General features: G+C 38.6%; 1 protein-coding gene across 3 annotated transcripts in view; it reads right to left on the bottom strand.

The window, feature by feature from the left end:
• Nucleotides 1–15,429, bottom strand: part of CFAP54 (cilia and flagella associated protein 54) — a 301,918-nt gene that overhangs the window by 273,115 nt on the left and 13,374 nt on the right. For all 3 annotated transcript variants that reach the window (XM_047868490.1, XM_047868491.1, XM_047868492.1), the window contains exons 4-6: nt 12,613–12,784; nt 8,641–8,699; nt 1,083–1,226 (exon numbers count right to left, since the gene is read on the bottom strand). In XM_047868490.1, the coding sequence (XP_047724446.1) occupies nt 1,083–1,226; nt 8,641–8,699; nt 12,613–12,784 (375 nt within the window). The remainder of the gene's footprint in view (nt 1–1,082; nt 1,227–8,640; nt 8,700–12,612; nt 12,785–15,429) is intronic.

Genomic DNA, 15,429 nt, shown 5'->3' with positions numbered 1-15,429 from the left:
TCTATAATTTATAATTTTTCCCCGAAGACACTTCCAGACATAATAACATACATGAACAGTTAAATTTTCCAATAAGGAAGAATTCCAATAGGAATCAAATAGTCAAAACTATGTATATGTTCCATTTGCCGACAATTCTAATAGCTACAGAAATATGCCACCCCTAGTACACTATAACTAACTGTACATGTATGGTGAGTAGTTTCTAGAACGCATCCTGGGCTAGAAAATGTCTCCCACAAGGGTTATACTAGGCTATTCAGGATGGGCCACTACCATCCAATCCCTCAGAATTAGTTTGGGCAGGAAAAACCAAATGTAAAGGAGCCATTAACTGGCCAGATGATTGTGAACAGGATACGAAAAAAGATTTGTATAACCGTAAAGCGCTGTCCTGCTTAGACTTCCAGCCAAGAGGTTAAGTGAAGGCTGAAATCCTCTGCACTCACCAGACCATATACACTGGTGCAGGGATGTGCTGGCCTACAGGAAGGGGTGCCTACTTCTAATTCTCACCAAGCCCTCATCCACTGACAAGCTAAGTACCATGTATTGTAGAAAAGGGTGCTTTTGATTTACACAGAGGTACCACATAGGCTAATAGAAACCCCTAAAAGTTAAATTACATTTCAAGTATTCGGTCTAAAAGATATACAGGAAAAGAAGAAAAACAAAAAAAAAAAAAAAGGAGGGGGTGTATTAAATGACATCTGGAAGCAGAGAAAAGCAAGACAAATGGATTGCAGGGGGCATAGAATGCAAAACTAAATAGGGAAGAAGAGTGACTTGTATGAAAGAATTCAACGGGGAAGGAAAGATATCAGAAATCTTATTCAGAAAAGGGTCCAAGGAGGTGGAAGTGAACAAAGAGCAAAGGAGACAGCAGAATGTAGAGCAAGAGATCAACAGAACGGGGAAGCCAAGCACACTTCTGCAGGTACACCCTGGGACTTCCGTCTTTGCTCCACTGCAATTCTTCAGGTTTTGTCTGTCTGTGTTTGTGTTGCTGGGCTTCTGAAGAAGAAAATGCTAATGACTTGTAATTTTCAATACTGGGATGCTGAGAATGACAAGTGGCCTACCTCTGCATGAACGCCAGCTTGGCAGTCATAATAGCACTGGCAGACGGCAGTGTAAAGAGTAGCCCGCCACGTCAGGTACCTGACAGACAGGAGCGGGACCGAGAACTCCATACACATACTGGCCCACAGGAGGTATTCCAAGGCCTGAGGAAGAAAGAGCACACTCAAGTAAATTTTCATTTTAAGCTAATAATGATGATTTTTATCTAATATAATCAGATTATAAGTTGTGAGCACAAGTTGCTGACTACTTAAACCAAAAATACCATAAATAGTGAGTCAAGAAAAAACAAGCATTTAAAAAGAAAATAATTTAAAGAATTCAAAATCTCAAGTGAGTCATTTTAGAATATCTTCCTTCTTAGCTACTAAAGTCCTATGAAGCCAGCTTGTTTTTATCTATATTTATCAAGTGTCAATAGCAGTCTAGGAGTTAATTCTAACAATGCAATTGTTATTACCTGGCCTGGAACCAATGCATGTGTCTGAAAATCAGCTAGTATAGCAGGGTAGGGGAGATGGAAAAGGCTTCCTCTCCAGTGCCCGTGATACTTAGTAGAAACAGTCCAATATTGGAGTCAAATAGACCTGAGCTTCCATCCTAATTTTATCACCTAGTATCTGTGTCATTTTACCTCTCCAGACATCATTTTTTTTTCCATCTGAAAATAGGTATTTTAGCACATGGTAGCAGTGCTGTTATGGAGAAGGAGACAATGCACATGACATTCTAGGATGGTATCTGGTACACTGTAAGCACCCCATAAATGGTGCCTATTACCAGGTACAACTTGAAACAAAATGGTGGGGAAAGATCATCATTGTCATTGGCCTGTTGTAGGAATATATGCTTCCCCTCAACCACTGGTAATTCTTTTTATTCTTTATGTCCCCTTTTGGACATACTCCTCCTACAAACTCTATACCAGGAAACACTACTTGACTATACGTATCCTGCAGTTAAAATTTTTCAATCTTTTTCTTTCTTCAAAAATATTCCAAAAGCTCAAAAGTTAATTTGATTATATTACCTTTCATTCGATTGAATATAAAAAATTTCATCTATGTTCCACATGTAAATGTAAAAAACGTTACTGAGATGAAAATAAGAATCTGAGCCAAAAACCTCAGAATATAAAATTCCAAATTGTATCCATGGAGATATTGACCTTGACCAAGCAAGTCCTCACATGTCTCCCTAGACTATGAGGATACTTCCTCACTTGTCTCCCTGTCTTCGGTCTCACTCAACCCTTGTTCTTCTCATATACCCCCTTCCTTATATATTTTATATAATATATCCACCAAAATTACCTTTCTTTTTTTTAAGTTTTATTTATTTAAGTAATTTCTGCACCCAATGTGGGACTCGAACCCATGACCCCGAGATCAAGAGTCACATGTTCTTCCAACTAAGCCAACCAGGTGGCCCCAAAATTAGCTTTCTAAAATGCAATTTGGGCGTCTAATTGTGTTTAGAATACTCTCATGGCTCCCTATTGCCTATACAGTGAAGTACAACCCTATCTAGGGCACACACACACACACACCATTCATTACCTAGTCCCTGCCTTCTCCTCCCTCCATCACTCTTGATCCTATGTCATATACTTAAAGCTACTCCAAAATGCTTTCCATTCCACAAAACATCTTAGTGGCCCAAATACACATGTCTTTGCTTACCCTGTTCTCTCCTTCACCCACCCCATATGACCGAGCTGAAACACTACCCCCATGACTAGCAGTGTTACCTTGGACAATTTATTTAAACTCCATGTGTCAAGGTTCTTCATCTGCAAGATAGGTATAATGACTATCTTATAGGATTGTTTGACGATTAATTGAGTTAATAGAGGCTAAATGCTTAGAACACATTACACACATAAGTGTTCACTCTGGTGACCACAGTGAAGAAAGAGAAAGTGGAGCAGGAGAGGGTGGAGGAACAAGATAAGGAGGGGAAAGAGAACAGTTGTTGAAGACTCTCCCAATGTCCCTAGAGAGAAATGACTATTGCCTTATTTCTATCTATACCATAATTGCATTATGGGTGTGTGTGTATATGTGTGTATATATATGTACATATACATATATATATGTGTATGTATATATATATATATAATTTATGTAAATGTTTATGTACATATATATTTTACATTTAGTTGCACTAATATGCTCACATGTGTGTGATTCCAAAACTAGACTGTAATCTCTTTGAAAATAGGAATAGCACCATTATTAGATATCACCAGCATCCAGAAGAGTACCAGGTACATAGCAGATATTCCCAAGTGCTATTAAATGAATTCAATGAACAGCCTTAAAGTCAGCAGAACCAACTGCAGGAGACTAACAAGTATTCAAGATTCTCAAGAAAATAATGATAATAAATGTGGACAATGGAATAAAGTCCTTCTTCCAATAACAAATTCGGCCTTCAAAAATTGAGGAAGTAATTAAGGAAAAATATGTCTATAAAAGTCAAACCCACCTTGAAAAGGCAAATCATCAAAATGATCCAGGAGCTTCATATGTATAAAGCAAACCCACCAGACTGACGTAGTATTTAATAATACAAATAGATAAAACACTGATAACATTCAGACCCTATTTCCATCTCTGGAGCTGTCAAAGGCAGTATATACAACACATGTGCAAGCATCTTAGTGTTCTCATCTAAGAGAAAGAAAATCTGAAAGTCCAGAATTCTCCCCTGCCTAGTCAGTTCTGATTCCAGAGGAAAAGAGAGTGCTGGAAGTAGATCAGAGTTTGACACAGAATTGTAATAGTCTTGGTTATCCACTAAGCTCATCCCACTGGAATGTAAATTCACTTAGGAAAGGGACCTTGTTGGTCTTGTTCACCACCATATCCCCATCTCCTAAAACTACCTGGCATGTAATAGTAAATATTACATAAATATTTGTTGACTGATCATCATTAAAAAGTTTCAGTTAATGGTGCCAAATATGGAATTATGCCAAGTATTCATAGAATCAAAGGGCCCAAAGCCTATCCAATTTCATCCCCGCCAACATCACTGGCACCACCACCTAATGTCCTATACCTTCCCTGCCCCAGAGTTCTCACCTCTAGTAACAAGGAATGTGCCACATGGTATCAGAAGACAATTCTAAATATGAAAAGTGCTTCATTAATGAAATGAACCATCCTGATATACCTTCAGGGCCTCGGTCCTAGTTACACCTTCTGGAATAGCACAATACCACCCCAAACTCACTTCCAAGTTACAGCCTTCCAAGACCTGAAAAACACCTATGCTTCCTGTCTTCTCTCCCAGCTCTCTCTCCAGGATAAACATTCCTGGGCGCTTTTATATATCCCAGACCTGCTCTTCCCTTCTCCATCATGGTTAGTCTCCTGTGGCTTTGCTCCAGGTTGCCAATGTCCTTTAGAGTGATGACTTCTCCACAGTTAAATGAAACTTTTGGTCCCTGTTTCTGGACACTACGTCTCTACTAAGTGGGTCCGGGGTTGCTTTATTGCTGTTTTTGCTGCTGTTGTTGTTTGCTAACCTTGCTGAACTGTGAACTGATGTGGAATTAACAGTCATCAAAACTGCAGTTTTCTCACATCTGTAGCACAAAAATCTCATTGTGGATTTTTGCATTTGGACTGTTGCAATTTGGGGAGTATGAGATTAAACCATGTATAAATTTTCCCCTTTTAAACTCACATGTCTTTTCAAAACCCTGTTGGGATTCCTGATATTAGAAATTTCACATTTCAAAATAAAAATAGCTTCAGTCACTAATTGCTCACATTATATTTGAGTTCATATTCAGACTTAGAATAAAACACCCCAATCACATATTTAGTGCCCCAAGGGACCGTAAAAGTGACCTAATCTAACTCCAAGAGGCTAAACTGCTTGTAAGCAACAGAGCTGAGACTAGAATTCAGGTCTTTAGACTTACAAGCACAGCAGCGTTCCTTCCACCACATCGGGGCAGCCTTGACAAAGGGGGAGTTCTGAAAATCCATCATTCCACTTGGGGTTCTGGAAAACTGTCATTCAGGTTTAAAGATGAAGAGCCGTTTCAAAAAAACTTTTAAAAAACCACAAATCTTGATTTGTAGCTTTTTTTCTTGCTCTCAAAAGCTAGGAAGAACTATTTCTATTAATTTAAAAAAAATGATTTCAGTAGAACCGCTTTCTTCATAAGGGAAAAATATTTTTGAAAAACGCAGTGAGAAGAGCCCAGCAAGAGCATGGTTCAGAGGTTGGGCAGGAAACACACACACAATTAGTCAGCTCAGCCACAGGACGGCACTGCAGCATCATTTATACCAGCGCGGATCATTGGAGGAAGACAACACCTGGAGGCATTTCAAAGTTTGGGTTTGAAGTTTATGTAATGGCACATGGAATGATTTGACAATAATTGTTCAAGCCGCAGATTTTACTAAACTATTTCAATTTTATAGTAAAATGAAACAGATATCAACTGTAAGGATGAATATATATTCTACTGTATTCTTTAATGTTTGCTGAGTACTGTACTACAATTTTAAATGCCTCAGAAGAAACTAGATTATACCATAAATGAAAGTGAAGTTGTCATATATCTTTAGGGAAAGAGGCTTCAGAAGCCTGGTCTCCCTCCATTCCTTGAGGTTTTGCTGGTGGCCTGTCTGAGCACCAAAGCAAGTGTTTCCCATTTAGGGAAGAGCCCCTGGTCAGTCCTGGTCTTCAGAACATCTTAAGGAATACAGAGTCATGTCAAAAACGAGTAGCCCTCCTACACGGCTCCTCCATTTGAGTAGGTGAACCAAAATAGGATGGGTCATGACATGGTTAAATTTAGTCAATAGGCAATCACTTTTCTTTTTTTTTTCTTTTTTTAAAATTTTAATGTTTACTGATCTTAGAGAGAGAGACAGACAGACAGACAGAGTGTGAGCAGGGGAGGAGCAGAGAGAGAGAGGGAGACACAGAATCTGAAGCAGGCTCCAGGCTCTGAGCCATCAGCACAGAGCCCGACGCGGGGCTCGAACTCACAGGCCGCGAGATCATGACCTGAGCCGAAGTCAGGCAAACCAACTGAGCCACCCAGGCGCCCCATGCAATCACTTTTCTAATGGTGTTGAGTGTCAGTACGGTGTAGTATTGGCCTCAGCTACACCTCTAACTAAATGTGAGACATTGAGCCTCAGCTTCTTCATCTTTAAGATGAAGTTAATAATAGCACCTTTCTCAAAGTGGTGGTGTGAGGATTAAATTAGATAATATGTGAAGAAAGTGCTCAGAAGCATACCTGATAAATGGTAGGCATTCATTCAATAAATGATGATGATGATATTGCCCACCTCGTAAGACAATACTGAGCATTATATATGCCCTTCACACAGACCTAACACATAGTAGAGATTCAATAATAATAACAAATGGTAGCCATTATGCCTAGATCCTATAGGAATAGGAGTTTAGATTGCTCTAGGGTGACACCGGAAAAGCCTGAGGATCCCATGTCTATTTCTCTTTCTGTTGTATGCTATAACAGACTTGAATTCTAAAATTGCTGCAGAATCGGGAACCCTCATACCCAGAAGCACTCAGATGTGGCTGAACCTCCAAGGACTTGTCCCCATTAAATGGACCCATAAAGTTCATTTATAGCCTCAGCTCAGGAATCAACTCACCAGCTGAGGGCTTGGGAATTTCTAGATGAAAATTATTAATTTCCTTGAAACTTATTATAGTGAACAAACTGAAAGAATCTCATTCCAGTCTTCAAGTGCTAACTGTACAACTACCCACCACCCCAAATTTCTTGCATCTCTCACTTGCCCCCATTCCTATCCCACAAGACTGGGGCCATAGAACTGTCCTCCTTCAGCCCTTATTTTGTCAGACAAAAGCTCAAGTTCAATAAGGGGGAGAGGAGATGTCTTACATCGGATCTGAATAAGAAATCATTTTAAGATGACTGTGACATTAAACTAAAATTCTCTCAGCATTAACAAGCACAAACACTAACAGTTAAGTTTTGGCACGGATGTCTCTGCCCTTCAAGGCTCTGGCAGACAAATGCGGTAGCAGACCAAACTATGATGGTTCTGTGAAGCAGTATTTGTTGCTACAGCAAGTGCAACAGGAGTATGCAAATTCTCTTTAGGAAATCATCTGGAACTGAATGCAGAATTGTTGGAATAGTGTGTAGGCCACATTTACATTATTCATGAGACAGTCTCCCTTCATTTTAATTTACATTCAAGATGCTGGCACAGAGCTTGCTCGAGTCACTGTCAGTAATAGAGCTTTTAAATTTGAGGAACAAAACAGAGAGAACACATAATTAATGTTATGCACTGAGCATGCAAGCATCTTTTCTTCCATTTGTATTTTTTAAGAATTGTCAAATTTTAAGATACTTGGGTTATATTTTGAAGAAATAAATTTTTTTTTAATTTTTTTTTCAACGTTTTTTAATTTATTTTTGGGACAGAGAGAGACAGAGCATGAATGGGGGAGGGGCAGCGAGAGAGGGAGACACAGAGTCGGAAACAGGCTCCAGGCTCTGAGCCATCAGCCCAGAGCCTGATGCGGGGCTCGAACTCACGGACCGCGAGATCGTGACCTGGCTGAAGTCGGACGCTTAACCGACTGCGCCACCCAGGCGCCCCAGAAGAAATAAATTTTTTAAAAAAAGTATCTGACCTGAGTGTTAGAATATTCAGCATAAGGTTTTGCATGCAGGAAAGAAAAATAAAGCAGGAATGTTTCAGACACCAGAAACAATTCAAGCATGGTCTCAACAGGAGTATATTCTCCCCTCTTGGGCTATATTCTAATGACTGGATACTGACACAGGGAATAAATATGTCTCCTACACACAAAAGTGCTACCAACATTGAAGGGAAGTCAATAGAAGTGTCAGCCACTTCCTCAAGCTAAAACTGAGCAGTAAGTTCTAGTAAGTGAGATTCTTCTTATGAAATAAAGGCCCCTTCCCCTCAGCTCATGACTGGGCCAATGGTTAGGTGTACATTCACCCAACTAGCAGGTGGGCCATAAGTAAAGTCCAAGCTGTTCAAGGAGAACAAAGTCCAAACTCCATAGCATCATACATAAACAGGGTAACCACAGTTTACTATCCAAACCAGGACACTTTAAAGAGTGAAAGGGAGCACTATTAATAATTACTCCAGGAAAACAGACATAAACCAGGACTGTCCTGGCAAGCCAGGATGCATGGTCACCCTACCTAAAGATATAGTTACCAGAGGGATGTTCAGTATCAAGTTGACAAGTAATGACTAATCTGAGAGACTGAGAACACTGGAGATTACCTATCAATTTTAGGAATTCTTTCTTTTTTTTTTTTCATTAATACTGTATTGTCTTTTTTTAGATTTTTATCTTTACAGATGGTCATGTTAAAGTAAAAGTATGAACAGTAAAACTATATAATATATACTTATTAACTTTTATTATATAACCCACTGATTTCCTTTGTTTAGCATTCAATGCTAACAAAAGTCTTGAGAAAAACAGGAAATACAAGGCAAGATATTTTGTCAGTAAATTTCATACCTTGGAAGACTGACCTATGATCATCAGTTTTCTGCAAATGGTGTAAATGTAAATGGTACCTAGATGAAGAAAAAGACTGTTAACATGTTTTACAGTTAAATAATGGCGATTTTATATTCCAATTTCTGTTGTTTAAGTCTGTAGTCCCTAAAACAAGTGATCTCATGAGAAAGTCTGATAATAGAGAGTTTATAATCGTTACAATTTTTTTGTAACTTGCAGCCAAATCATTAAAAGAACTAATTTGAACATATTTTAAGTAAGTTGCCACAGGAATCTTTTAGTCTCATTTGAAAGGAAGCATAAGTTTTGAAATATATTGAACAAAGGAATATTTTAGTAGCATAATTTAGGTACCGTGTGGTTTTATTAATTCATACAAAATGCTGTTGGTTCCCATGGCTTCCCTATGATTGAAAAACTAAAGATTTATCTCCAAATAAGATTAGAATACATCTTTAATCAAAATAGCATAATAATAAGCAAAGAAACTCATGAAAATTTAAAATCAAAACATATATTTATTTTTTATTTATTTGCAGTGTCATATAATATTTGCCCCATTATTAAGGTATAAGCACTCCAGTGAAAAACAGCATTTCCAACTCGTATTTAAAGTATGATATTTTTTTTTGTCAGGTCATTAATTAAATACCAGAAGCTAGAAAACTGGCAGAGTTGGAGCAGGAATGGGGAACAACATCACCAGACATCTCTCTATATACAAAGGACATTATCGTGCTATAAACATACCCCAAAGATGGTAACATACCTTTAAAAGGCATGTAATTATAATGACAAGTAGTCTAAATATTTTCTATAAAATATCTGATCTAAAATGCACAACCATCAAAATTCAACAGTTATGAATCCATGTTTGCACTTAAACTTTAAGAGCTTCTGAGAAAACAGCATCTGCTTCAAAACACACACCACTTGATTAAAATACCCTTGTAAGCATAGCATAATAACCATTAATTATATGTCAATAACAAAAATATTGAATAAACTTTTTTTAATTTTTTAACGTTTATTTTTGAGAGAGAGAGAGCGAGTGGGGGAGGAGGAGAGAGAGAGGAAGACACAGAATCCAAAGCAGGCTCCAACTGTCAGCATAGAGCCCGACGAGGGGCTCGAACTCATGAACCGCGAGATCATGACCTGAGCCAAAGTCAGACACTTAACCGACTGAACCACCCACGTGCCCCAAATAAACTTTATAGACAATGCAATAGGTCCTTAACATTTAAGGACTCAGCCTTCTCAGTGTGACTGCTCCCAGGCCATGGAATTAGTTATTTCACAGAAGATGCACCAGGGAAGAAACCAGTTGGCTAGTAACAGCTCAAGCCCAGCATTCTTATCTCAAGTGGTTTTTGTTGACCTTTACCCTTAATCTTTAAAAATGAAACTGTATAATAGTGTTTCTTCATTTTAAAAAAGTCACCAAGTAAGGATACCCACAGCAAATTCATGCTTCTCCACAAAACATGTGATTCAGGTGGGAGCCAGGAGCCTGGGTAAACATGTCAGTAACGGGAACTGGGGAATTTCAAAAGACCTCAGGAGACTGCCCTCAAGAATGACAAGGGCCCTCTGTCCTTTAAAAATGTGATTTTAACCTTTCCAGCCCTAATATGTCCTGACTTACAACTGAAACCTTCTTTGATGGTTCAGGTTATGGCATGGCTCACAAATTCCCACTGCAGAAGCCTGACAGGGAGAGTAAATGATACAAAATGGAAGACGGGTGAAATCTCAGGATACCTCTGAAAGTTTGTTTTGTTCTATTTTTAACTAAATCCCTAATATGAGTTTATTGCCTTGTCATGTGACTCCTTTTCATCAAAGACAGCCACCACCAAAATAATCTTACTATGTGAGGGTTGAATGAGCTGGGTTCAGGTTGGTTGTGAAGTAAGGTATTATGCAATAGTCATACACCCAGTAAGAGTTTGTGAAAGAACCAAAATTGGTTAACTATCTTAAGAAACCAAGAGTGTGTATGCATAATAGTCAATTAAAAGGAAAGAGAATCAGTGTTAATGTCTAACAGAAAAGGTGAAATGTATTTTTGATAAATTGACTGTAGGTCAATTTATTTTTCTTTAAACTCCGAACTTATTTTAAAACTACAAGGTCTTAGCACTTGTTAATCTCCCAGCTGGAATGCCCTTCCCCCAAATATCCAGATGTCTCAGTCAGGTGTTTACTCAAACGTCATCTCGTCATCTCGGTGAGGCCTTCCCTGACCCTGTTTAAAATAGCTGCCCAGCTCCAGCCCCGCCTCTTTTCTCCCTATCCCCTTCTTGGCTTTATTTTTCTCCGTAGTACTCATCACTATCTAACACACCATTTAATTTTGATTTATCATCTCCCTGAAGCATTATGTAAGCATGAGAACAGGGTTTTTGTCTGTTGTCCACTCCTGTGTCCCTAGCACTTAGAACAATACTCAGCCCTTAATAACTTTGAGGTGAGTTAATTAAAACAGGGATAGCAGTCAGCAAAACTAAGTATATGTATCTCCCACAACCCAGCAATCCTACTCATGTACATAAACCCCAAAAAACGCTAACTTAGGTTTATAAAAAAGACACATGTAAGGATATTCATTGTAGAATAATTTATGCAATTATAGAGGTAGAGCAAACCAGGTGCCCATCCCGAGGGGTGTATGAATATCTGGAACACAACTCAACATGCAGAATTAACGAACTAGATTTACACATAGGAAACTGGTCAGGTTCTAAAACCATAGGACTGAGTAAAAAAAAATTTTAGGAAACAGAATAAAATCTAGAGCATGATACCATATGTATAAAGAAAAAGCACATATCTAGTAAAGGTATGTAGAAGATACAGAAATTGGTTTTGGTTTTGGTTTTGGTTTAGAATATTAGGATATTTTTGTCTGTGATCTTAAAAAGACTGCAGCCAGGGAATTATGCTGCATCATTTCCACCTACCTCTTAAGCAAGGTCCAACCATGGGACCCACACCTCAGGCCTACCACTCCTTGAGCACAGAACCTCTCGTCCTGCCCAGATATGTGAGCAGTTCATGTGGAAAGATGGCAAATGGCTACTCAGGGAATCACAGATTCTTCATCTTCTTGAGGATGATCAGACACAAAAGCTTCATAGTCACTGGACTGAAAACTTCTTCCAAAATCAGGCTCATCTCTGACAGCAAATCTGAGCTCTCATTTCAATCAAAATGTCAAAAAAAATTATTTGGAGAGGGAGATGAAGGAAAAGGCTAGGAAATGTACTTCCAGTTGCCACAGATCAGGGAAAATCCAATATGTTTTCTTTCAAGCTATTTTGTCCTGGTTTTACACATAGAGAACACACTGTCATTTTCCTTTCAAGAAATTATCCATAGATCAATATAGTAGGTGACTGATTGTAACTTTAAAGAGAATTTAAATTAAATTGAAATTGTAACTCCCTGCTATATTTTGACAGATAAGATTCATTTCAGAAGACAAATACAATATATATGTATGTATGTGTATGTATGCAATGCATATATGCATGTAAATACATTATATACACACACATACACACACATTCCCAGAGCCCCTCACTCAGAAGCAAGTAGGAAGAGAAGATTGATAAGTAGAAAGCAACAGTCACTAGCCAAAGTATTTGAGAAGAGGACCAATGAATGGATGATGCTTAGAATCAACCTAACCTGCAACAGTCCTTTGATCTTTCTCCACTTATATTTACTTATTGACCACGGCCCCTACTTCTTTACACCTGAAACTGACTATCCCCACAGCCTCTGACCCTCCCTTTTAAATGCAACAAAAATATTAAAAAGACAAAAACAAAATCCCCATAATCATCTTATTATGCAATGAATGTTTTAAATAACAAGACAGTCAGTCAAATTACCATCCAACTTGGCATTTAAATAACTTTCTGAAAGGCGTGATAAAAAATAAAAGACATTGGTATATACCGTTGAAAATAATCCAGCAAAGGTGTTCCAGTGGCAGAGCCACCTGCATGATGAGTCTTAAGGAGGACAAAATCTGCAGGCACTGGGTCACAGATTCTTTATTCTGCAGGTTCACATCATTGTCACAGACCAGTTCATAGTTGCAAATATTTTTGCCACTTAAAGCATGAAACTGAAATGCAGGGAAAATACAAAGAACATAAATAAAGTTTATGCAACTTAAAAAAGCATTTTCTTAAAATGTGAAAAATTAAAATAGAAATGATTCTGCTTAAATAGATTATGCAGGGCTATAGACTGAATATTTGTGCCCCCCCCCCAGTTTATATATTGAAACCTAACCCCCATTGTGATGGTATTTGGATGTGGGGTCTTTGGGAAGTGATTAGGTCATGAAGGTAGAGCTTTCATTACTAGGATTAGTGTGCTTATAAAAGAAACCTTGAAAGAGCTCCCTACTGCCTTCTGTCATGTGAGCACACAGAGAGAAGATAGCCATCTATGAATTAGAAAGTGAGCCCTCACCAGACATCAAATCTTCCAGCCCCTAACCTTGTGCTTCCCAGCCTCCAGAACTGAGAGAAATAAATATTGTTTAAGCCATCCAGTCTATAAAAATATAATAAGATAAAAACAGAGAGGGAGGCAAACCATAAGAGACTCTTAAAGAAAACAAACTGAGGGTTGCTGGGGGTAGGGGGCAGATGGGTTAGATGGGTGATGGGCATTAAGGAGGGCACGTATTGGGATGAGCCCTTGGTGTTATGTGTAAGTGATGAATCACTGACTTCTACTCCTGAAACCAATACTACACTATGCATTAACTAACTTGAATTTAAATAAATAAATTTTTAAAAAACCATCAGTCTATGGATTTTTGTTATAGCAGCCCTCAAGGACTAAGACATATGGAAAGAAACGTGGTAAAAATGGTTTCTTCAAAGCATCTATTTAGTTAAGATTACTTGTCTTTAGTCAAAAAAGAAAAATTCAAAAGAAAAAAAAAGTACAAAATTCTATTTCCAAGAATATGGAATTGAATCACATTTTATAAACCCTCCTCATAGCATTTTGCCATATTAATGTGGATGCAATTATTACCATTTACACAATTCATTCACCAAATGTTTGTTGAACACCTCTGTTTGCCACACTCTGCTAAGCAACAGGGACTTGAGAATGAAGAAGATGTGGTCCCTGCTCTTCGCAGAAGGAAAAGCATTCCAGGCACATGAAGTGTCAGGAATGTTTAAAGTGGTTGCTGTGGTCACTGAACTGAAAGTCTTTTATAAGGTTGGGTAAGAAGGCTTAAAATAAAGAGATTAGGAGTGCCTGGCTGGCTCAGTCCAAAGAGCATTCAACTCTTGATCTCAGGGTTGTGAGTTCAAGCCCCACATTGGGGGTAGAGATTACTACAAAAAATAAATAAACTTTGAGGTGGCTGGCTAGCTCAAGTCAGTACAGCATGCAACTCTTGATACCAGGGTTGTGAGTTCGAGTCCCACATTGGGTATAGAAATTGCGTAAAACTAAAATCTTAAAAAAAGTGAGGGATTAGGCTATTGAGATAGTTCATGGTCAGAACATGGCATGCATTCCATATAATTCCAAGGAATATGGACGTTAGCTAAAGGGCAATATCAAGGGGCAGTGGAACAAAATGATTTGATTTATAGTTTAGAAGTTAATTCTGACAAAAGTGTGGAAAATGAAAAGCAGAGGGTGAGGCACAAGGCTACAAGCATGGAAACTGGACTACTTTAAAGTAGTCCAGAGATACCAGGGTCCTAAAATGGGTGCTGGAATCAGGGATGAAAAGATTTAAGTCTTGTCTGAGTCCATGGGATTTCGATGTGGAAGGAAGATAGAGAGAGTGGTCTACAGTGATTTCCTGCTTGGGTGAGTGGCTGGTGCCGATTATGAAAGAATGGTGGTAAGTTCAACTTAGGATATGTCGAGTGTGAGATGTTTATGACATATATCTCATATGAGAGATTTTGGCTAGAGAGTCATCAGTACTGCTAAAGCTGTGGGAGTGAACCCTCAATAGTACAAATGGGCCTTGTTCTACCACATAAGACTTCCCACTTGGATCCATGCATACTATTTCTAGCCACCATATAACTGGTATCACAGAAAAAGAGATTTATAGATTGCATGTACATGTTGGAATCATTATCTTCAAAATGCTCTTTTAGGGGCACCTGAGTGGCTCAGTCAGTTAAGTATCTGACTCTTCATTTCAGCTCAGATCATGATCTCACAATTCATGAGTTTGAGCCTCAGGCCCTATGCTGACAGTGCAAAGACTGCTTGGGATTCTCTCTCTCTCTCTCTCTCTCTCTCTCTCTCTCTCTCTCTCTCTCTCTCTTTGCTCCTTCCCCCAACTCAGGCTCTCTCCCTCTCTCTCTCTCTCTCTCTCTCTCAAAAATAAATAAATAAGTATTTTTAAAAATGTTCTCTCAGTGTGCCTGGGTGGCTCAGTTGGTTAAGCATCCGACTTCTGCTCAGGTCATGGTCTCACAGTTCATGGGTTTGAGCCCTACATCAGGCTCTGTGCTGACCGCTTGGAGCCTGGAACCTGGTTGGGATTCTGTGTCTCCCTCTCTCTCTGCCCCTCCCCCACCTGCTTGCTCGCTCTATCTCTCTCTCTGAAAAATGAATAAACATTTAAAAAAAATTTTTTAAATGTTCTCTCTTTTAGAAACCAATAGTGATACCTAATATTGTTTGAGTATCAGGCCCTATTCTAAGTCTTTTATTATCTCAGCAATCCTAAAACAATCCTTTGAGGTAAGTATTATTGTTATTTCTGCT

The sequence above is a fragment of the Prionailurus viverrinus genome, chromosome B4, assembly GCF_022837055.1.
Source record: "Prionailurus viverrinus isolate Anna chromosome B4, UM_Priviv_1.0, whole genome shotgun sequence".
Taxonomy (NCBI): domain Eukaryota; kingdom Metazoa; phylum Chordata; class Mammalia; order Carnivora; family Felidae; genus Prionailurus; species Prionailurus viverrinus.
The sequence above is the reverse complement of the archived record's forward strand: the minus strand, read 5'-3'. Positions and strand labels throughout refer to the sequence as shown.